The 22,777-nt window shown below is 35.9% G+C and overlaps 9 protein-coding genes across 11 annotated transcripts; 5 read left to right on the plus strand and 4 right to left on the minus strand.

The window, feature by feature from the left end:
* The first annotated feature begins 742 nt into the window (after positions 1–742).
* LOC106451359 (AAA-ATPase At3g50940-like) lies at positions 743–3,586 on the plus strand. Its single transcript, XM_048741036.1, has 3 exons — positions 743–1,614; positions 1,807–2,803; positions 3,071–3,586. Exons 2-3 carry the CDS (start codon positions 1,823–1,825, stop codon positions 3,434–3,436), a joined length of 1,347 nt encoding a protein of 448 aa, XP_048596993.1. The 5' UTR covers positions 743–1,614; positions 1,807–1,822; the 3' UTR covers positions 3,437–3,586.
* Positions 3,587–4,125: 539 nt separating this feature from the next.
* LOC106451358 (disease resistance RPP13-like protein 4) lies at positions 4,126–7,128 on the plus strand. 2 transcript variants are annotated; one of them, XM_013893279.3, is made up of 2 exons: positions 4,126–4,261; positions 4,407–7,128. In XM_013893279.3, exon 2 carries the CDS (start codon positions 4,415–4,417, stop codon positions 6,989–6,991), a length of 2,577 nt encoding a protein of 858 aa, XP_013748733.2. In that variant the 5' UTR covers positions 4,126–4,261; positions 4,407–4,414; the 3' UTR covers positions 6,992–7,128. The 2 variants fall into 2 exon arrangements, with proteins under 2 accessions (XP_013748733.2, XP_048596991.1); XM_048741034.1 differs by having other exon boundaries at positions 4,159–4,261; positions 4,394–7,128.
* On the minus strand, positions 7,040–8,673 carry LOC106451360 (thioredoxin domain-containing protein PLP3A). The gene is made up of 8 exons (XM_013893281.3): positions 8,512–8,673; positions 8,230–8,304; positions 8,095–8,142; positions 7,876–8,018; positions 7,735–7,807; positions 7,576–7,637; positions 7,394–7,491; positions 7,040–7,308 (listed from the first exon to the last, which is right to left on the minus strand). Exons 1-8 carry the CDS (start codon positions 8,593–8,595, stop codon positions 7,199–7,201), a joined length of 693 nt encoding a protein of 230 aa, XP_013748735.1. The 5' UTR covers positions 8,596–8,673; the 3' UTR covers positions 7,040–7,198.
* Positions 8,674–8,851: 178 nt separating this feature from the next.
* On the plus strand, positions 8,852–10,159 carry LOC106454853 (dehydrin Xero 1-like). The gene is made up of 2 exons (XM_013896942.2): positions 8,852–9,139; positions 9,724–10,159. Exons 1-2 carry the CDS (start codon positions 8,945–8,947, stop codon positions 9,937–9,939), a joined length of 411 nt encoding a protein of 136 aa, XP_013752396.2. The 5' UTR covers positions 8,852–8,944; the 3' UTR covers positions 9,940–10,159.
* Positions 10,160–10,672: 513 nt separating this feature from the next.
* Positions 10,673–12,494, plus strand: LOC106454854 (peroxidase 36-like). Its single transcript, XM_013896944.3, has 4 exons — positions 10,673–10,955; positions 11,035–11,226; positions 11,289–11,454; positions 11,911–12,494. The coding sequence occupies exons 1-4, from the start codon at positions 10,713–10,715 to the stop codon at positions 12,321–12,323; spliced, it is 1,014 nt and encodes a 337-aa protein (XP_013752398.2). The 5' UTR covers positions 10,673–10,712; the 3' UTR covers positions 12,324–12,494.
* A 178-nt stretch (positions 12,495–12,672) lies between these two features.
* Positions 12,673–14,428, minus strand: LOC106451361 (epoxide hydrolase A). Of its 2 annotated transcripts, XM_022691053.2 has the most exons (5): positions 13,972–14,428; positions 13,579–13,758; positions 13,259–13,500; positions 12,912–13,191; positions 12,673–12,811 (listed from the first exon to the last, which is right to left on the minus strand). In XM_022691053.2, exons 1-4 carry the CDS (start codon positions 14,260–14,262, stop codon positions 12,930–12,932), a joined length of 975 nt encoding a protein of 324 aa, XP_022546774.2. In that variant the 5' UTR covers positions 14,263–14,428; the 3' UTR covers positions 12,673–12,811; positions 12,912–12,929. The 2 variants fall into 2 exon arrangements, with proteins under 2 accessions (XP_022546774.2, XP_013748736.2); XM_013893282.3 differs by having other exon boundaries at positions 12,789–13,191; positions 13,972–14,425.
* Positions 14,429–14,640: 212 nt separating this feature from the next.
* On the minus strand, positions 14,641–16,143 carry BNAA09G31670D. The gene is made up of 3 exons (XM_013893283.3): positions 15,814–16,143; positions 15,385–15,506; positions 14,641–14,983 (listed from the first exon to the last, which is right to left on the minus strand). Exons 1-3 carry the CDS (start codon positions 16,064–16,066, stop codon positions 14,816–14,818), a joined length of 543 nt encoding a protein of 180 aa, XP_013748737.1. The 5' UTR covers positions 16,067–16,143; the 3' UTR covers positions 14,641–14,815.
* Positions 16,144–16,850: 707 nt separating this feature from the next.
* Positions 16,851–17,512, plus strand: LOC106453607. Its single transcript, XM_013895838.2, has 3 exons — positions 16,851–16,892; positions 17,017–17,092; positions 17,172–17,512. The coding sequence occupies exons 1-3, from the start codon at positions 16,851–16,853 to the stop codon at positions 17,510–17,512; spliced, it is 459 nt and encodes a 152-aa protein (XP_013751292.2).
* A 2,378-nt stretch (positions 17,513–19,890) lies between these two features.
* LOC106454855 (thioredoxin H1) lies at positions 19,891–21,459 on the minus strand. The gene is made up of 3 exons (XM_013896945.3): positions 20,947–21,459; positions 20,311–20,433; positions 19,891–20,194 (listed from the first exon to the last, which is right to left on the minus strand). Exons 1-3 carry the CDS (start codon positions 21,034–21,036, stop codon positions 20,063–20,065), a joined length of 345 nt encoding a protein of 114 aa, XP_013752399.1. The 5' UTR covers positions 21,037–21,459; the 3' UTR covers positions 19,891–20,062.
* Positions 21,460–22,777: the final 1,318 nt, after the last annotated feature.

Consider the following 22,777-nt stretch of genomic DNA (forward strand, 5'->3'; position numbering starts at 1 on the left):
ATAAACTTATTTTATTAATTTTTTGTAAATAATAATAATAAAATTTTGGGATTTAAACTCAATCGGAATCGTGGAAGTTCCTTTGGTCCAATGGTTTGACTAAAAGTTCATTAATGCTTCTACACCATGAAGTCTGGGTTTTGATTCCCGGAAAAGGCCAAATTATGCGAATAAAACGAGAAAAGGCTTACAAGAGATCTGCAGCATGGTGCAAGGAGTACCTTCAAGCGTGGATCCGATAAAGCGGCTCATGTGATGCAGTTAGACGTGAATCCTAATAAGGAAGGTAGAATTGTCGGCTGTATAATCGTCTGTAATATTTTTCATAGTTTGTGATAACATAATTATCCAGCGTTAAAAAAAAAAAACTCAATCGGAATAGAAGATCTGAACCGGAACCAAACCGAGATATTTGAAACTGAAATCAGACCAAAAACCTCAAATATCTGAATGGTTCATATATTTCTATATCTAAAATAACCAAACCGAATGGATACCCAAAATATACAAAAATATTAACTATATATACATATAACATAACTAAATATATATTTATATTTAAAAGTCTATTAAAAGTATCTGAAAATATTTGAAAAAAAAACTAAATGATTGTAAAGTTCCAAACTATTCGAAAGCATCCGAATATTTTTATCCAATTATCTAAAATAAATTAAAATATCTGAAACTTTTATTTAATTATTTGATATTTTACCCAAAATACCTAATATTTAATCCGAACTACCCGAAGTAACCGAACCGGAACCATAACCAAATGTGAACTCTAAACAAATGAGAACCAATTTTTTTCGATATTTTATGATTCCTAGGTGGCTAGGTTTACTATCTGAACAGAAATAAATCCGTAAATATTCGAACCGAATCCGAATCGAAAATAGGTAATATAGTAAATGGATCTTCTAATCCTTTATCCGAACTACTCCATATCCGAAATAGCCTAAATGCCCAGATTTTTTTAAAAAAATATCAATAAACCCTTGACGGGAATTCCATTCTTAAAAAATGATAAGAGCACCATTAACGCTGAGGGTATCTTAAAATTTTTTTTTCTTTTTTTTTTATTTGAAAAAAAATAAAGAATTATAAGCAAACTAATCGCGTGCCGCTACGTGTCGATGGGATCCGCAAACAGTGGAAAAACCCCACAAAGATCGATCTTAGTTTGATATGTTTTGTGATCGGTTTTTGCAAAATTAACGGGCTCCACCATTAAGAAACCCTCTTAAGGTGACCCTGTTAATTATGCTCTAAGAGTGCCATAATTTGATTCTTGATGTGATAACTTGTCTACTGCAGTTTTGCAGCGACCAAGACTCCAGAAGACACAAAGGTTGACAGAAAAAAAAAAAAAAGACTCGAGAAGACTCTAGGGCAGGCTATCGAGTACTTTTAACATATTAAATGGGCCGTAATCGTGGCCCACTTTACACCATTCGATCAGTGATCCATCTCCAGTTAAATAATCCTAAACCCTTACCTAATCATCTCAAAATCTTGCGACCAGAGGTTTCTTGAAAGGGTTTAGTGATCGCAGAAGAAGGGCCTTCATCTTTCCACGCTCGACCTCCAAACAAAGACAAGAAGCTGTTTATTAAAGTATCTCCTAAAACCCTCACAAATCTTTTTTCTTCTTTTTAATCATTAAATTTTCAACTTGTATGCTCATCATAAAAATCTCAGCACCGTTCGATCAACCTAATCAGATTTATCCCTACCGCACGTAACCTAGTAACATATACAGTACTGTTGTTATATATCCATCTTACACAATATTTATTTTTTTGTTAGTTTCTTGTTTCTGGAGATGAGTTCCTCTGAAACATCTCACCTAGCCACCGCCAAAACAGCTCTCACGGCGGTCGCATCGGTGGCAGCAGCCGCAATGCTAGCTCGAACAGTGATCCAAGACTACATGCCAGCCGAGGTGCATGACTTCATCTCTTGTGGTATCCGCAAATGCTTCAGCCACTTCGGTTTTCAAATGACAGTTGTGATTGAAGAGTTTGGAGGCTTTGAAAACAACCAAATGTTTGAAGCCGCAGAGGCTTACCTAGCCTCCAAGATATCTCCATCCACTAGAAGAATCAAAGTCAACAAACTTGAGAAACATAGCAACTTCAGCGTGACGGTCGAACGCGACGAGGAAGTTGTGGATACTTTCGACGGCGTGAAGCTGAGCTGGGTCCTCGTGTGCCTTCCCGTGAAGAAGAAGGATTTTCGTAACCCTCGAGACCTGAACTCTACTTTGAAGTCAGAGGTGCGTTCTTACGAGCTCAGGTTCAACAAGAAGTTCAAGAAGATGGTTCTTGAATCTTACTTACCGTTTGTGGTGGAACAAGCTGCTCTGATGAAGCAAAAGACTAAAACGCTTAAGATCTTTACACTTGGTTCGTATTCCGAGTGGACCTCTGTGACTCTCGACCATCCTTCCACGTTTCAAACTCTTGCCATGGATCCGGAAGAAAAGAAGAACTTGGTAGAGGATCTTGATTGTTTTGTGCAGCGTAAAAGCTTTTACGGGAGAGTAGGGAAAGCTTGGAAGAGAGGGTACTTGTTGTATGGTCCACCCGGTACAGGAAAGTCAAGCTTGATCGCAGCCATAGCTAATCATCTTAACTTTGATATCTATGATTTGGACTTGGCATCGGTTAAGAGTAATGCTGAGCTGCGTATGTTACTGATGTCTACTGCAAACCGTTCGGTTTTGGTTGTAGAAGATATTGATTGTTCCATCGAGTTTAAGGACCGGAGTGCTGATGAGCCTAGTGATCTTCTGGATAAACCGGTAATGTCTATTTATCAATATTCAATAAATAGCTTTTTTTTCAAAAAAAAAATAATTCAATAAATAGGCATTTTGTAGAGAAATAGCGTCTAAGCGTCCGATTTTTTTTTTAAATGGTTTTGTTTTTAAATGATTTGCAATTAGCATTTAGGCAGCACTTATTTTTAGAAAAATAGTTTCGCTTATAACTGATTTGCTGTCTATGCGCATATGTATATATGTCTAAGTTTTATTATAGCTTAAGCTCATACATGATGTTTTGTTCAGGTCACACTTTCTGGTCTACTGAATTTTGTGGACGGACTATGGTCAAGTTGTGGTAACGAGCGGATCATAGTGTTCACGACTAACTACAGAGAAAGATTGGATCCGGCATTGTTGAGGCCAGGACGTATGGACGTGCACATTCACATGTCTTATTGCACACCAGCTGGTTTTAAGGTTTTGGCTTCAAACTATCTTGAGGTTGAAGATCATATGCTTTTCGAGGAGATTGAGGAACTTATCCGGGAAATAAAAGTTACACCAGCAGAGATAGCTGAACAGTTGATGAGGAACGACTCTGTGGATCAAATACTCCATGGATTGATCGTGTTTTTAAGAGCCAAGAAAATTGAAAATGATGTAAGATAAGGCCAAAAGATAATAGTTACATAGCTTAGAAGAAAACTCTCTCTTCATCTCAGAGATATGTCAATTATCATTTTATTTTTCACTTATTTAAAAATGATGAATAGTTGTCCGGGCAAATCTCTAAAATAGCACATTTCTAAGTTTATATCACAAAAATAGCATTCAAAAACTAAAATGACCAAAATAGCATTTTATCTTTTGAAAAATTTAAACTTTTTTATTTTTCAAAATTTGAAATCTTATCCCCAAAACTTCACTTCTCAACTCTAAACCCTAAAACCTAAACTCTAAACCCTAAATTCTAAACCCTAAACTCCACCATTTGAGTGCTATTTTTGTGACTTTTGGCCTTGAGTGTTAGTTTGGGAACAAAAACTTGATTTAATGCTATTTTGGTCTTTTTCTCTAGTTGTCCTATTCTTTGTTGTTTTGTTTGTTGAATACTATCAGGCTATCTATTGATAGAATGTTACTAAAATCCTTTTCGTTTTCAGGATAGTTTTTTTTTAATTTATTTAAATCTCAGCTTATGGTGGATAATATATTAAACGATATTAATTTTAGAAAAATTATCTAACACACTATCAAACAATATTAGTAAGAAATGTTGAATTGATCAACGAATCCTACGTTAACCGGGCCCATTCCGGTTCAATGATAAGATGCTAAAAGAGCCGACTGGAAATAAGTTCGTAGTCGGTAGCAAGTAACCAAGAAAACGAGTTTAGTTGACTCTTGACTTATAAACGTTGAAAAGTCGAACCAAAAGACAAAGATCCAAACATCACGAGCTTCAGATCCTTGTCTGTTCACACTCCCTCCCTTGTAAGTCTTCTATTACCATAAACGATTGGTTACTTTGGTTAGATTCATCTCGATGTTCTTGAGAAAAAAATACCGATTAGTCTTATCTTGTGTTAGTGATTCTATAGCCGTTTGATTGAGATTGTTGCTTAGAATCTTTCTTCAGTTCCAGAGATGGTGGACGCCGTGGTGACAGTGTGTCTTGAAAAAGCCTTGAACATCCTCGAAGAAAAGGGCCGAGTTGTGTCTGAATACAACAAACAGCTGAAAGATTTGCAAGACGAGTTGCAGTATATGCAGTCCTTTCTCAAAGACGCAGAGAGGCAGAAGAGGACTAACGACGTCTTGCGCAAACTCGTGTCAGACTTGCGAGAACTGGTCTACGAAGCTGAGGACATACTTGTGGACTGTCAGCTCGCTGATGGTAATGAAGCTGAAGACGACAACAACAACAACGAGCAAAGACCATCAAACGCGTGGCTTTCACGGCTCTATCCTGCTAGAGTCTCGCTTCAGTACAAGAAAAGCAAACGACTCAAAGAGATCAACGAGAAGATAACATCCATAAAGACTAAAGTAGAGCCTTATTTCAAGTTCAGGACGCCGAGTAATGTTGGGAGAGACAACGGAACTGATCGGTGGAGCTCTCCAGTGTATGACCATACTCAAGTGGTTGGTCTTGAAGGAGACAAAAGAAAGATCAAAGAGTGGCTATTTAACTCAAAAGACAGCGAGTTGCTGATGATGGCCTTTGTAGGAATGGGAGGGCTAGGTAAAACCACTATAGCTCAAGAAGTGTTCAACGACAAGGAGATAGAGAACTGTTTCGAAAGAAGGATATGGGTCTCTGTCTCCCAAACCTTTACCGAAGAACAGATCATGAGAAGCATATTGAGGAACTTGGGCGACGCAAGCGTTGGAGATGATCTTGGAACATTGCTGAGGAAAATCCAGCAGTATCTTATGGGGAAAAGGTACTTGATCGTGATGGACGATGTTTGGGACAAGAACTTGAGTTGGTGGGACAAGATTCACCAAGGACTACCTAGAGGACAAGGTGGGAGCGTTATTGTCACCACAAGATCAGAATCTGTGGCGGTTAAGGTTCAGGCGAGGGAGAAGACTCACCGTCCAGAGCTGCTTAGCGCTGACAACAGCTGGCTGCTGTTTTGTAAAGTGGCCTTTGCGGCTAACAATGGTGTGTGTGAGCGTTCTGAGCTTGAGGATGTTGGGAAGGAGATTGTAACCAAGTGCAAAGGCTTGCCGTTGACGATCAAAGCCGTTGGTGGTTTGCTTCTGTGTAAGGACCATGTCTATCATGAATGGAAGCGAATCTCAGAGTATTTTCAAGATGAACTTAGAGGAAACACTTCTGAAACCGACAACGTGATGTCTTCTCTTCAGTTGAGCTATGATGAACTCCCTTCTCATCTCAAATCATGCTTTCTCACGCTCTCGCTCTATCCAGAAGACTGTGTTATACCAAAACAGCAGCTAGTCCATGGATGGATCGGAGAAGGGTTTGTCATGTTGAGAAACGGAAGATCTGCAACTGAGTCGGGAGAAGACTGCTTCTCAGGACTCACCAACAGGTGTTTAGTTGAAGTTGTTGACAAGACATATAGTGGAACCATTGTTACTTGCAAGATTCATGACATGGTTCGTGATCTGGTTATTGATATAGCGAAGAACGATTCCTTCTCTAACTCTGAAGGTCTCAACTGTCGTCACATTGGGGTTAGTGGGAACTTTGAGGAGAAGCAGGTCAGAGTTAACCATAGACTAAGAGGCTTAGTGTCAACAACCAAGACAGGTGAAGTGAACAAGCTTAACTCAGAGCTAGCTAAGAAGTTCACTGACTGCAAGTATCTGCGGGTTCTCGACATCTCTAAATCGATATTTGATGCTCCTCTGTCTGATATTTTGGATGAGATTGCGAGCCTTAAGCACCTGGCGTGTCTTAGCATGAGCAACACGCATCCATTGATCCAGCTTCCTCGTTCCATGGAAGATCTCCAGAATCTTCAGATTCTAGACGCGAGCTACTGTCAGAACCTGAAACAGCTTCAGCCTTGCATTGTCTTGTTCAAGAAACTCCTTGTGCTTGACATGACAAACTGTGGATCACTTGAGTACTTCCCCAAGGGAATAGGAAGTCTCGGGAACCTCGAAGTGCTGTTGGGTTTTAAGCCGTCCATGTCGAGCAATGGGTGCAAGCTCAGTGAAGTCAGGAACCTCACAAACCTCAGGAAACTTGGTCTTTCTCTGACTCGTGGCGACCAGATAGAAGAAGATGAGCTTGACTCTTTGGTAAACTTATCCAAGCTTATGTTACTCTCAATCAATTGCTATGATAGCTACGGTGACGATCTGATAACCAAGATAGATGCTCTCACTCCTCCACACCAGCTCCATGAGCTTTCTCTAGAGTTCTATCCTGGAAAGCTGAGTCCCTCGTGGTTGAGTCCTAAGAGGCTTCCGATGTTGAGGTACATGTCGATATGCTCAGGTAATTTGGCGAAAATGCATCAGAGATTCTGGGAAACTGAGACTAACACTCACTGGAGAATCGAAGCTTTGATGTTTCATTCCTTGTCGGAATTAGAAATGGATTGGGAGGAGCTTCAACTGTCAATGCCGTACCTTAGGACAGTGCACGCAAACTGGTGTCCGGAGCTAGAGACTTTCCCGATTGAAGATGTTGGCTTTAGAGGAGGGGTGTGGACGAAAACACCAACACACAGGACCTGATGATGGCACGTTTTTAAGCAAACAGTTCAATGTTTATGTATCAGCAACAATAACAATGGCGCATTATATATAGCAACATACAATGTCATTTAGCATTTTACCGTTTGGATATTATATCGAAGTTTCCTTTTCTAATACATAACAAACGAGTAAAAGGCAAAATAGAGAAAAGCAGAAATGCAAATCTGTGATGTTAGATTGCTTTGATCAGTCAGAGTCAGAGTCCAGATTCTCTGAAGACCTAACTGAACGCCTTATGCTCTCTTGGTACTCGGCATCTTCATCATCTTCCTCTTTCTTCTTCTTGCTGAGCATTCCTGTTTAATGATTTGCACATTTTAGAAAACAGAACTCTGTCTGAGCTGTAATTACTGAATAAGGTGGATGTGAGGTCCTCCATACCTTTTTTAATCAGAACGTTCTCCAGTCTGGTCGTGGTGAAATCGTCCTTTGTGCCCAGATCCTGGAACCCAACAAGCCTGTCTACCGCAATTCCCTTGCTAAGAATAATAAACAACAGAAAAGGCCATACTCTATCAGTATAACACCTAGCAACAAACAATGTATGTAAGAATGAAACGAACCTGAAAAGCAAAACGCAAGGCAATGTCTTTATTGCAAGCTTTGAGACAAAGAAAGGAGCATTCTGCATATTATGTCAGCTAACCATTAGATTCACAAAACATACGGATTGTTGAAAAGCCATTTCCCTTTTTCTATCTTTAACCAATTGGTCCACTGACCTCTGCGTCTACTTTAATGAACTTAGTGTCCACATGTCTAGGCGCAAGAGTCTTCAAATGCTTGTCCATAATCCTATATATATATATATCAGAAGATAAAAGCAAAAGTAAAAAAAAAAGAAAGCTGGAGGGAGATCTTACTTGCAGCGGTAAAACTCCTTGTGGTAGAAATGGCAAATCACTTTCTCACTCCTGGTGACTTCTCCCAAGAAATCTCCCTCATTTACCTCTCGATATTCACCATGTCCTTGTCTTTTGAAGGCTTCTCTCTTCTCAACTACTCTCTGTCCAGAAGAGGTTTAGTTCACACCAATAATATTAAACAATCGCATAACTAAATAGGCCAAAAAGTTATATCACCTTGAGTGCAGCAATCCTATCAGCGTGCAATTTTTCCAGCTCTGGATCCTAAAGAACATGAGCAAGTATGTACATCATACAGTTTAGAGACATAAAGCTTCAAAATTCTCAAAAACAAGAAACAATTGCACTTACATCCATAAGTTCATCAAGATCAACCTCCTCATTGACATGTTTTGATGACTGCGCCTTCTCATTTGCAAGCACTTCCTGCCCAACAAAGCCTCACATTTTATTATTATCATATCTACAAAAATGTGCATAAAATTCTACAACTTTCAGAGACGTAACACAAATCACAACTTGGCTGATGAATCTAATAATCATAAAGAAAGAAACTGACCGATAAAATAAAGATCTAAATCGAACAAATTTTCAGAAAAAGTTGAGATCAAGTCGCATTTGATGGATTTAAACCTTTTTATAATCTCTAGCAGCTGCCGCCAATACGTTTCCGAAAGCCAGATTCGAGAGGGTCGACTTGACTGCATCTGGATCCATACCCTTCAATTTCAAATCTCGAGCGGAAAAAAAAAAAAATAATCCCAAAATCAAAAGATGAACGACAACACTAAAGGTGTAAACGTATATGAAACGACGTCGTGTTTATAAGCAAAGGCCCGTCCGGCCCAAATAAGTTATTTATTTACGTGGCGCTGACCACTACACCAACGTTTTATGTGAACGCCACGTGTGATTCTCGTAATCAACTCTGAATTATTTTCATGGATGACATTCCTATCCGATGCCGGTTCTATAAAAAGCATCGTTGATGAGCTTATGAATCTTCATCGAGGATAAGATTATATCTTCTCAAAAACTAAAACAAGTCGAAGAGCTAGGAACATTAATGGAGTCTTACCAAAACCAGTCCGGAGCGCAGCAGACTCACCCACAGCTTGACCAGTACGGGAATCCAGTCCCAATAGGCACCGGGGCATATGGAGGAGCTCCGGTCATGGCTGGTCATCACACAGAAGGTGGTGGTGGTTTGAGCGGAATGCTTCACCGCTCTGGAAGTAGCTCTAGCTCTAGTTCTAGCTCGGTACGATATACTTGCTTCTCTTTCATACTTGATCTAGATACTGTATATTTTCTATACAACTAATTAAATTTGTTACGCAATATTTTAATAAACTAATGTGCACTATTTTAACTGTAGACTAGTTACTTCAATTTTTTGGAACATGTTAGTTAGAAGTTCAAACTATAAACTATGTAGTAAACTAGTGATCGCATATTTTCATATATAAACAATCCCTAGTAATGATCATGTTTTCCAAAACCAGCCTTTATTATTACAATACCTTTTGTTGGTTTTATTTTAGGGTAATATTTTGTTGTAGTGATTCTTTTCATCCCTTAAAATTTATGGTAACCACTCATTATATTTAACACCATTTAATAGAAATATTTTTTATATTCATTCTCATTCTTTTATTTTTACAAAAAATTATAACAAAATATTTTTTTATCAAAATTTGAAAGGGAACAATAGTTAACCAAAAAAAAAAATCCATTTTGTTTTTATTAACTTTCATTCCTTTTATTCTTTTAGCGGATATCAGCTAAATGCTTAATTTAAGTTATGGTTGGCGTTTTGAAGTATATATCACAATTGGCATGCAGGAGGACGATGGACTAGGTGGGAGGAGGAAGAAGAAGAAGGGAATCACGGCGAAGATAAAAGAGAAGCTGCCAGGTCATCATGGGTCGTCCCACCAGACTTCTTCAGCGACCAGCACCATACCCGTTTATGATGCAACCGGCACTGGCGCCGTTCACCACGAGAAGAAAGGCATCATGGAGAAGATCAAAGAGAAGCTTCCCGGCGGTCATCATTAGATTAATTTTAATCAAACTTTCTTGCATGTACTAAAGTGTTGCGTATCATGTAATAATATAACGACGTGGCTTTTTAAGTCAGAATATACATAAACATAATGACGTGGCTTTGTAAGGCATATTTGTGTTACGCGTATGGTGGTTGCATGTGATGTAATGCAACTGATAGGGTTAAATTTCGTGGAATTGATATAAAATCTCTATTTTGGCTTTTGCTTTCAAATTGTTTTAAGTGAGTAGAGATCATGTTTTTCAGTACACGGGTCGATTCCCGAGTCCATTGGCATCTTCCTAATTTGACTAACAAAAAGATACTGACGTCTATCGTAAGCGACGTAATGCCTAACCAATCATTTATGACAACATTTTCAACCCCAAAGAAACAAGCAGTCGTTATAATTCGTATTTACCTTTTTTCACCCAAAAGTACACCATGACCAAGTGATAGTCCAAATGTTCAATGCATACATGGATACATATAATACTGATGACGCTTTTGGGTACTACTTGAAGTTCTGTAAGACTGTACTTAATTAATAACACATTAACATTTTATTGGGGTATACATAAAACCAAATGTTAATTAGAAATTTAGAATATAGACAGTATTGAGTACCAAATACTCACATTGAATGTGCCCATCTAACTGTCTAGAAAGCAAAGTTTAGGTAAGTACAGTATAAGGTAACTAATCAAGTCTTCATCTATAAATTAAATGAAACCATGCATTCCACGCAATAATCACTAGTCCCAAAAACTCGAAAAAGAATCAAATGGCAAAGCCAGTGATGTGCATTGTTCTCACTCAAATCGTCCTCGTTGCATTATTTCATCTTTGTATGAGTTCTCAAACCAAAGAATGCACGAGCACATCCTCCCTCTCCCCTCAGTTTTACGACAACTCGTGCCCTAAAGCACAAGCCATTGTCCAATCTTTCGTCGCCAAAGCACACTCCAACGACCCTCGCATGGCAGCCTCATTGCTTAGGCTTCATTTCCATGACTGCTTCGTCAATGTTTGACAAAATTTAGATTCTTTTCTATAACAATGTTTATGGATAAAACTTAATAATGCCTTCTTTTTGGGTGGTACAGGGATGTGATGGTTCTTTATTATTAGACAATAGTGGAACCATAGAAAGCGAGAAACGAGCAGTCACAAACGTAGACTCTGCCCGAGGGTTTGAAGTCATCGACGATATCAAGTCTGCCTTGGAAGATGAGTGTCCCCAAACAGTTTCTTGCGCTGATATTTTGGCTCTCGTTGCTAGAGACACTACTGTTATTGTAAGTCAATTCCCGTATTAATATTCTTTCGAACACTCGTTAATTAACTCAGTTATATACAGACTGGTGGCCCGAGTTGGGAAGTATATTTAGGAAGAAGAGATGCAAGGGAAGCAAGCTTGATTGCTTCTAACAACAATATTCCTGTTGTCAGCTCTACGTTTGAGACAATTGTCACCAAGTTCAACGACCAAGGACTCGGTCTTATCGATCTTGTTGCTCTCTTAGGTATTATAGTTCATTCAAATTATTGGTGGTAAACATATGATTCGATCAACTTATAATTTTTTTTTTTTTTGAAAAAGGCTAAAAATATAGATTTGAAAATACTAATTAGTTATGCTAATATTAAGAAAATGTGCCAACCGAGTCTATGATTATGTTTTGTAGTCTACGATTTAGTTGTTCTTGGGTAAAGTTTAGGAATTGAATGTTAAGTTTAATTTTAATTAGTTACAAGAAGATCAAATTTTACCGGTTTAGAGTTTGTGTTACACTTTTTGTTAATTTGGAAAAAAACTATATATGTGTATATATATATATATACAGTTTTCTTTATTGTGGCAAAATACATTTTGTCTCTGTTTCAACATAATGCCTCATACGTTCTGTCAAATTGCATGAACCATTACGTACTAGTAGTATTGTTATATTTTAGAATTAAAAGCTATCATTTGAATGTAGGAGGTCATACGATAGGAAATTCGAGGTGCAAGAGCTTCCGAAAAAGGCTATACAACCATTCTGGAAATAGCGATCGCGACCAGACTTTGAATCAAAACTACGCCTCAATGTTGCAGCAGGGATGTCCTATTTCTGGTGACGACCAGAACCTCTTTGCTCTCGACTATATGACGCCAAATAAGTTTGATAACTACTACTTCAAGAATCTGATGACGTTTAAAGGACTCTTAAGCTCCGATGAGATTTTGTACACAAAGAGTCGAGACTCCATGGAGCTGGTCAAGCTTTACGGGGCGAATGAGGAATTGTTCTTTGAGCAGTATGCAAAGTCAATGGTGAAGATGGGAAACATCTCGCCGTTGACGGGGAGAAATGGTGAGATCCGGAGGATCTGTAGGAGAGTTAACCATTGAAATGTCTAATTAAGTTTTCATTACTAGATACTTAAAAGCATATGGGTTTGATATGATTAACGTTTTCTTGATATGTGTAGAGGTTGATTTCTTTTGGATATGTTTTAATTGATGAGTTTGGTGTGTATGTGTGTTTGTTTGTTTTTGTTAACAACTACTAAGTTTGGTGTTAGATGCAATATACTACTTGTGCTTTCCTGTCTGAGTCATGTGGTTGATTAATATTTCTTGTTTTATGTAGAGTTTGATTTCTGTTGGCACTATTATACTCTACCGAGTTTGGTGTTTGTTATAAAGTCATCTAAAATATTGATGATTACCCAAAAAGAAATGGAAATTTTATATGGACTTTTGGCTATTTTCAACAAATTAAAGTTTGGCATATAACTTCATTAGGTACAAAATCATTTTCAAGTTTACAGATATAACCTAAATTTCAAGTTTTATGCACCGATCCCGATCCGATTTGGCTTCTAATTTCTTTATTTCTGAACAAAAACAAATACAAAATCATTAATTGTTATTAGGATCACACAAGGGTTTTATTCTCTGAAACACATTAGTACTTTTACTTAAACACTATTATACCATAAAACAGCATGACTTTTACTCTGATGTGTTCCCTAACTTGTTAAAGAAAGAGAGCATCTCCTCTGAAACTCGTTTAGACTTTTCCTGTTGGATATAATGATGCCCATCTTCAATAACAATAATCTCAAGATTTGGTACAAGACTCTTGAACATCTCTCCTTTTACATACTGCATCTTTCCATGTTCTCCTTCATTTCCATTATCTTTGTCTCCGAAAATAAACATTGTCGGAACAACTATTTTGGAGTCTTGCCACGGTGCCATTATCTCCCAGTTCCTGAAATTCTCTCTTCAATACCCTTTTTATTAAAACATAAAGACTCAATGAGAGATGTGAAACTCACAGATCCATGGCTCGGTAGTAGTTTAAAGGGCCTGTGAATCCAGATTTTTGAAACTTGTCTGCATAAACCTGAAGCTCATCATCGGTTATCCAATCTGGAATAGTCGATGGTATCTCAAGATCATTGATGATCTCTGTATCAGGAGGAGCCACTAAGTAATCAGTTCTTGTTGTGAGTAAGAACTTCTTAATAACCGTCAAGATATCATGTTTTGCAAATGCAGCCTCGGCTCTTCCGGGTTTCTTGTGAAACAAGAAATTGAAATCAAAGTGATAACAATTAGTGGTACTATGACAATAGAATGTGATTTAATGTTTTACCTGGAACTGGGAGATGTATAACCCATCTCCAAAGCTTTTGAAAAACTCCAAAGGTTTGAGATTTGGATGTCTTGGAAAATATGGAACAGAGAGGCTAATGAAGCCTTTGACTAGGTCTGGTCTAAACAAACACAGAGACCAACCTATGGTTGCTCCCCAGTCATGCCCTGCCACAAATGCCTGTACATTTATTTAAAAAAATAATCAAATTAGGATGTAACACATCAGGATATTTAGTTTAATTATGTGGTTGACAAAAAAGAATACCATTAAACATAAAAATAATCTTATAGGACTTTGATAAGAATCTTATAAGATAAAAAACATGTAGCTGAATTCTAAAATCAGTTAAAAAAAATGGTAAGTCAGAGTTGATGAGATATTTATTTTCACCTGAGCAGTGCCGTAGTGGTCGAGCAAACCGATGACGTCAGCAACAAGGTGGCTCACCGTGTAAGACTCGTGGCTCGGAGGTGAATCAGAGTCAGCGTAGCCTCTGAGATCTGGAGCAACTACGTGGTAGCCATGGCTCGACAAGAAGTCAATCTGGTGACGCCACGAGAACCATGTCTCAGGGAAGCCATGGAGCAGCAGAACCAAAGGACCTCCGTTGTCTCCTTTCTCGGCCACGTTTAACCAAATCCCGTTGGTCTTTATCCTCTGCTCTCTCACTTCTCTCGCCATGATTCTTGGATAGATGAAAGAGAGAGAGATTGAGTAAACCAGCAGGCAGCAACCAAGCAAAGACTTTTCTTACTACAGAGTTGATATATAGAGATCAAAGACTTTTCTATTTAGGTTACATGTGGCGGCTGGCTTGTCATCGTCATGATTCAGGAGAGACATTTCTACCGTAGACAAAAGAGAATTGTGTAGAAACTTATGGAACAAGAAACACAATGGATGATATAAAAGACTATTAGATCTGTTTTGTCTTTATTTTGCGAAAAAACACACTTTGTTTCACTATCGGATACACATTACTGGTTTAACTGATACTAGCGTCATAGATTACTCTATCGTGCGTAACTTATTGAAGAAGGAGAGCATCTCCTCCGAGACTTGTTTAGACTTCTCTTGCTGGATAAAATGATGACCATCCTCAACACACAACAATCTCATGAAACAAGAAACAGTAAATCTCTCGAAAACAACAAAGAGTAGGACCAAATCACTAAGTCAAAAGAAAACAAGAGAGAAAGATTTATTCTCTGTTTTTTGGTTGAGTGAAAGCAATTCAAGAAGACATTGATTTCTTCTTCTCTTCCTCGAGTCGCTGAAGCTCAGCCAGCCTTTCTTCCCAAGCTCTCTCCCTTGCGACTTTGGCCATCTTACGTTCCACTTCTTTGATTCTCTTCTTCCTCTTCGCCTCTTGCACCAGCGCTTGCCTCTTCTTTTTCTCAGACTGTGAAAAGTATTCACAATTCAGGATGACTCCATCTCATCAGAAAACTGACATTACTCGTTTGTAACAGAATCTATCTATAAAAACATCTCATATGGTTTCTGCTAAGAAACGGGACAAAATAGAGATACAATCTATTGATTAAACGTTTACAGATTCCTCATCACATCCTAACAATGTAGAAAGTAGAAACATTGTTTCGTCAGGAAAATGGAAACAAAACAGAGAAGCAAGAGAGATACAGCCTTCCCGTCAGTGACTGTGATTCCTCGACATAGACACACACCTTTATCCATTTGTACAATCTACGGATCCAAGATCTCTCATCTAAAGTTTGTTCTAACAATTACCAGAAACAAACACCTAATAATATGTACAATCTTGAAAGAAAGCACACGTACCAGTATGAAAGCACGGCGCTGGCCAATGCGCTTCTTGGCATTCCTTCTTTTAACACTACCCTCGTTGGGATTGTTGGAAGCAATTGGCTCGCCAGGAGTATACTGAACATATGCATAAGGCCCTGCATTTTCCTTAAATCTGTTACTCATCCCAAACAATAATATTCTGTCTCTATATCAACTTCTATCTCTATAAAGAGTACACTAACACGATTACAATCACACATCCCAATTTCACAAACAAAGCATCAATCTTTTACCAAATTCTTCAGTAGAAACACTCTCAAGTTTAGCTTTAACAGAGCCCCGTTCCACTTTAGAGTACACGAGATTCATACTAAACCCTAGTTAAAGGACACACTAACTCCATTTCAATCAGACAACACTCATCCCCAGTTTCACTCGATCCATCAAAACGAAAGGACAAACCTGGAGGTTTAAGTTTGAATCTTTTCTTCTTGGGATGAGTCATGGGTCGTCTCTTCGGGAGCCGAGTATCAGTTAAGCTCAAGCTGTGGAAATGGTTAGCCACTGGAATCCATGGCAGCCTCGATCCACCGAAGAAGGAGCATAACAAGGGCTTCGCAGCAGGGAACGGCGGAGACGAGCAGCTAGAGGCGACACGAGAAGCTAGGGTTCGCGACAATGGACGGAGAATCGATCTAATCGCGCCGAAACCCATTTGATTATCCGATGACTGTGACTTGGCCGAGATGCCAACACTTGAAACGGAGGAGGAGTCTCGCTAAACCCTGAATACCCACAGTGAACAATAATGGGCCGATTGAGTATAAATGGGCCCATTAGTTTGGTACTTCAATACTGGGTCTGAGAAAGCCTATAACACACGCACAAATTATGGATTTTGTATTTTTATGCTCAATAATAATTTATTTTAAAAATTTTAAAGATAAAGGGATTTACAAACACGATTAAAAAAAAAAATACTAATACGGATTTAAGGTAAATAATATTTTATGCATATATATCACTAAATTTCTTTAACGAATATTACTCTGTTATTTTTCAAATAGGTAAAAATCTTCATTATGATCTTTATAAATATCCAAAACGCTTTAAACTCAATTGATCATGACTTTTTGTATCCTGTTTAGGCTAAAATCATGTAGATCAACGTATTGAGAAAATATGTGTTTATTGTTTAAAGATAGAAGATATGGAGCTAGAGAGAGACTTGCGTCCTAATTCATGGACCACTAAAGAATATGGATCAAATATGCCACATAAGGAAAGCAAATATTATACCATTAACGACACTAATTCCAAATATGAAACCCATTATGTAAAATATAAAGATGGTTACCATATTGGTATAGATTTATAAATCCAGTATTGATTATCGAAACCAATATAAATATACACCACTCTCGTTCATTTTGCAAAGGAAAACAAAACCTTTTAGTTCATACAACTCCAAATAGTTTTTCCTCACGAGTTCTTCAAAGATGACAAGCATGTTTTCGTCAAATCGTCAGACTACAAGACTGGTCCGTTTTCAATCCATCATTACATATCCATAACAATCTTTTTCAATATATATACTTTGATGATTGTAGCGATTTGTAGTATCTTATGTATTAAGATTATTTGAACGTTTTTTTTTTTTTGCAGACTTGTGGGTTCAAAGTGAACACTAGCTCTCCCGAATGGCACAAGAGCATGACGAAAATTCTTAAGAAAATCAAAGGTTCGTATATAAACATCATATATATATATATAGTCTCAATATCAATTCATTTGACTGATTATCGTGCGATATGGTATAGGAGGAAACTTTTGGATAGACGTGGACGAAGGAATGGCTTACGTAACGGGTCAAGGCGACCCAAACAAGCTATTGAAATTGATGGCTTCAAGGAAAGGTAAAGACGCTGAAATGGCGTTTGTGAAAACCGGAACACATCATCATCATGATCATTCCCATTTTGGCAACAGTTATCAAAACTCTTACTTTGGCCAATCAACGCCTTATTGGCCTGGAGATATGAATATGAGCAGCTACCATCCGTCATCGTCTCACGGTTACTACCCTTCGGCACCGCCGGCTATGCAACCTTACCAACAACAATATCCTTATTCGGGTGGATATGGTTACGGCTTTTATTAGGGCTTTATGTAGTTCTATTTTATATAACTACGTATGTCGAGATCAAGCAAAACCCTTCTTTTTAATTATGGGTTTTCTGCTTGTATCCGTTTTTCTTTCTTTTTTTTTGCTTTATTGGATGAAAATTCTCTCTGCTATTTATTAGTATTAGCAGAAGAGGATCGAGGAGAATTTATTTCTCTGTGTTTTGTTTTTTGGTGATTTTTTATGAATCCGATGATTATTAGGAAGTTTAAATGGATGTTTGAAGTTTGCATTTACAAGTTTGCATAATTTTCCTTAAAGGTATAATATGATCAATTATATATACTATAAAGTCTATAATTAAGACCATAGTATGTCAAAAACAAATCCATCTTGATTCTCTTCACGGGAAAGCTTCAATGGGTTTTCTATTCACTTGATTTCAGGATAAATTATTATCCTTTTGTTGAACATGTTTGCATCCGCAACCAAACCCGTCTAACTAATGATCTTTCCCATCTTCACTGCCGAAAGCAAACCCTCTTTATTTTCCGTCCCTAACGAGAATAACGTTTGAGTTGTAGTCGTAGAACGTCAAGGCGAGGTGCCTCAAATCTCTTTACATCCTCATGTCACCCCATGATCAAATCGCTATTTCGTTACTTTATTATTTATTTCTTTTACCTTTTATATATCTCCAGAATAAAAATTCTCTAGTTTTGCTTTTGCTTGTCAACAACTTGGTGGCAATGGTAGATGGAAAACTCATCTTTCTTGGCCTCAGCAACTCCATACACAATCTTCCAATCACTTGTCAATCATGGAGATTATTTTCTAGATTCGCCCTTGCTTGACACCAACTTGGTAGTAGTAATGGTGAGAAATCGCTTCTCTTGTCAATCATCAAGATTTTTGTCTTTAAATTTCATTAGATATTTTCTTTATTGTCAAAGATATAGTGTCACGAGACTTGCGTCTTAATTTGTTCCCACTAAAGAATTTGGATTATCAGAGTGCCACATAAAGGAAGAAAATTCTATACCATTAACGACACTAATTCCAAATATGGAACCCTTAATGTTATTTAAGTATAGATATGATCATACAGATTTAAAAATTGCAATATTAAGTTATTACAATATTTCGACCCGCGCAATATATGATCGCGCGGTTTTTGTTTTCATTTATTTTTATATAAATTTTTTGTTTTAAATTTTAAATTAGTATATATTATAATCTATGTGTCTATCAATTTTTAAAACATAATAAGTTTACGGTATATTTTTTTTATTGAATAGATTGTTTTAAACTTTTACATGTATTTGTATCTTCTTCTATATATATATATATATTCAGATTATTATTTCATTATTAAAATCATAACTATATATATAAAGATTAGTAAAATATTGTTTTATTGTCATATTCAAAGATATTGTAATATTTCACAAATTTAGTAAGTTTTTAAAAAATTAAACTTTTCGCTTCATAGATTTATATTATCGAGTAAATAATTAAACATTTAGTTTTTGTTTAATTTTTAAAATAAACTATATAGTTAAAATTTGTTTTCATTGGTTTAAGGTAGTAAAGATGAATCATTGTTAGATAATATGATTTTTGTTATTTAAATTTTTTTTTATAATTTTAAAAGTTAACATCGATAAATATTTAAATATTAAACATATGGAGGTATAATATTACAGCATTAAATTTATATCTATTTAATTTATACTATCTATAAATCTAATAGATCATTTATTCTTTAAATCTAATTATTGATAGTCTAATAAAAAAATTTGGTAGGTCCAAAATTTAAATGATAAGATTATAGATTAAATGTAACATGAATTTCTAGGAATATGTCAATTAGGTCCATTTTTTTTTTAAATCACATATGAATTAAGGTTGTGACTTATATTTTAATATATAAGATATATTTGTATAGACGTGGACAAAGAAATGGGATATGTTACGGGTCAAGGTGATCCACACAAGATGCTGAAACTGATGGCCTTAGTAAAAACTGGAAGGCATCATCAAACCTCATTTTTCGGCCAATTAACGCCTTACTGGCCTGGCGATATGAGCTACCTTCCTTCATCGTCTTGCACTTGGTTAATTACATTTCATGAAAAAAGCTTCAGTGCTCCTTTTGTATGGGAACCCCATTTTGATTTGAGGATTCATATTCTTTTCTATATAAAGTATAAACAGATTTTCATCCGTATCCAAACGTGGCAATGATATTACCCATCTTCAGCTAAGAAACGCCACCCTCATCAGCTTGCCCTATTTTATTTTATTTTTAAACATTTTTTCGTCAAATATATTGCGAACAACTAAGTTTCTTTAGAACAAGTGTAGGAACTAGAAAGTAGTTTTCGAATTAGAAAAAAAAAGACAAAAGCAACTGGATAAACAAAACAAAATCATAATTCAACAAACTCACTAGCAAGTCTCAATCTTATCAGACGAGATTAAACAGGAATCATCATAACAAAGAGGGAACAAGTCATAACATCTCAAGAGTACATAAAAAGCAATGAATTCAATATCTTAAGACAAGACATATAAAAGGTTTAGTTAAGCCAAGTGCTTGGCAATAGTAGACTGAAGCTCATCTTTCTTGGCTCCAACAACTTTGTCCACAATCTTCCCTTCTTTCATGAACATGAATGTTGGCATCGACTCAATCGCCCAGTCACTCGCCACTGACTGTTTCATCATAAATAAAAACATAATTTGTTAGATCTTTGGGCATAGTGAGTTATGAAACAATCTCACTCAACAAAGAAGAGGAATAAAGAGTCGGGTGATATTTGTTTTGTTACCTTTAGTTCATCAATATCAACCTTAAGGAAAATCACATTAGGGAGTTTCTTAGCCAAATCAGCAAAGAATGGAGCTATGAAACGACATGGCCCACACCAAGACGCCGTGAAATCAACCACCACCTTCAACAATTTAACCAACTCATGGATCATTTCATTGAGAAAAATGTAACAATACAACCATAGATGCCAATAATGTCATAACAATGTTATAACTACATTAATATGTTTATATCACAAATAATAGTCGTGGTATTTGCTTCCAGGGTAAAACATTTTTTCTAGGGTCCTTTATTTTCACAGAAGCATATATCGCTACCTCTCGTCAATACGATCTACTATACCCTAGAATCTAATATATGCATGGTAATGCTGAAAAATAAAGAAAAGATTTCAAATTCTATATACGTATAAATACGTCCTACATTAATTCATATATGGTGACATGGTGTGCCAAGCATGCATTCAGATCGGTAAGAATCAAACGTATTGTATTGCGAGACGATGAGACAGATCGAGACTATAAAAATCAAACCAATCAAATCTGTAGGATAAGAGACAGACAAACCCATATCTCAACAACACCAAATCAAATAAAAAGATGGAAGAGGAAGAAGGGAGAAAAAGCCAGATTACAAGAGTTTTAGAGTCATTGCCCTTTTGGAGTTGTTCGTTCCATGCCTCCACGGTGTGACATGCGATCACTTGTCCTTCTTCACCAGCCATCTTTCGCTTTCTTTCCACAGATCTGCTCTGTCTCTTTGTGTTCTGTTTATGTTTCTCCTCTTCCTTTTTCAAATATAGGATGCCAGGACACCTAAAATTACAGCTTTGCCAACAATATATTTTGTTCTCTCCATTATTTAACGCGTGATTTTATTTTCCATAACTACACCCACTAAATATGCTACCTTTCCTTCTTCACCCAAATCATAAATATTCCCACTTTCCTCTTACAACTTTTATTCTCTGACAATTTACATCCCTTTTAAAAAGTTTTAACTCACAAAAAAACAAATTGGTGACAAGGACCTTGCCATTATCCCACAGTCAAAACAATATGAATGATGATATTTTTATGTCAATCTAAATAAACATCATAACCTTGTGTGTGTCTTTTATCAGTTCTTCATCCCATGTTGGCTCTTTCTCATGAGTCAGAAAAGAAGGGTGTCTTCTTGTTCGTATCTGCTCTCACCAATGAACAATACAGGAAACAAATGAGAGAGATATAATACTTTATATATTATTTGAATTTTTTTTTGAAAAAGCAACCATGTGTCATCATTACAATAATTTTCACAAAAAAATAGCTGACTTGTTGTCACCACAATTATTTTCAAGACACATTAAAATAACTTTGATATTTCCTTAAGAGTAGGTACCTAATGTGGTTTAAGATATAACTAGATTTTGACCCGCACAACTGTGCGGGTTTCTGTTTTGATTTTTATGTATGTCAATTTTTTTTTATTTTATATCAATAATAATTAATTTGAACACTAATCAAATTTTCAAATATATAGAGGTGTTCAATCCGGATATCGGTTCGTTTTTTCGGGTTTTCAGTATTTCGATTTATTAAAAATAACTACCATATTAAATCTGTATTTACTTTGGTTTGGTTCGGTTTATATACCATCGGTTTTCAGTTTATTCGGTTTTATAACAAAACCCATAAATATATTTGTCTTTTATAATATTTTATGAATTTCACTTTATATAAGTAGATATAAGTTTTAATATAACATGAAAATATTTCGGTTTTTAAATAAACTATTTTTATTTTATTATTTAAATAATTAGTAAACATATTAGGTTAATAATAATAGTTTTATAGAATAAAAATAAGAAAAAATAGTAATCAATAATAGTATTAAATAACTAAACATTAGCACACATATTTTTGAACTGAAAAAAAATTTGATAAAAAAGGAAAACAAAATAAATTTTAACATAAAAAAATATTAAATTATTAAAATAAACATTTTTAAATATGAAAATAATATCAATAAAATAAATTATGTTTATATTATTAATTATATTATATAATTTACATATAATTAAACTAATATAGTTTAGTTGATCAGTTTATTCGGTTTAATCGGTTTATATACCAAAACATATCTATATACTGTGGTTTCTTAAAAATATCATCTATTCGGTATATTTGGTATTTTACCAAATCGAAACCACATTCTCTATTTTGGTTCGGTTTTACCGGATTGAACACTCTATTATATATTTTTTTCATTTTAATAATGTTATAATTTACTTATTCATCATCTTTAAGCACCGTCGTTTGTATTCTAGCTTTTTATTATATATTTATTTTTTGGTTTCGCGTTTGAATATTAGACAATTTAAAACATGTAAATATAAACATTTAGTTCATATATTATTTAGATAAAATATTTACATGTAAATAACCTATTTTAAATTATAATTAATAAGAATAAATAATTTA

The sequence above is a fragment of the Brassica napus genome, chromosome A9 (genome assembly GCF_020379485.1).
Source record: "Brassica napus cultivar Da-Ae chromosome A9, Da-Ae, whole genome shotgun sequence".
Lineage (NCBI taxonomy): Eukaryota > Viridiplantae > Streptophyta > Magnoliopsida > Brassicales > Brassicaceae > Brassica > Brassica napus.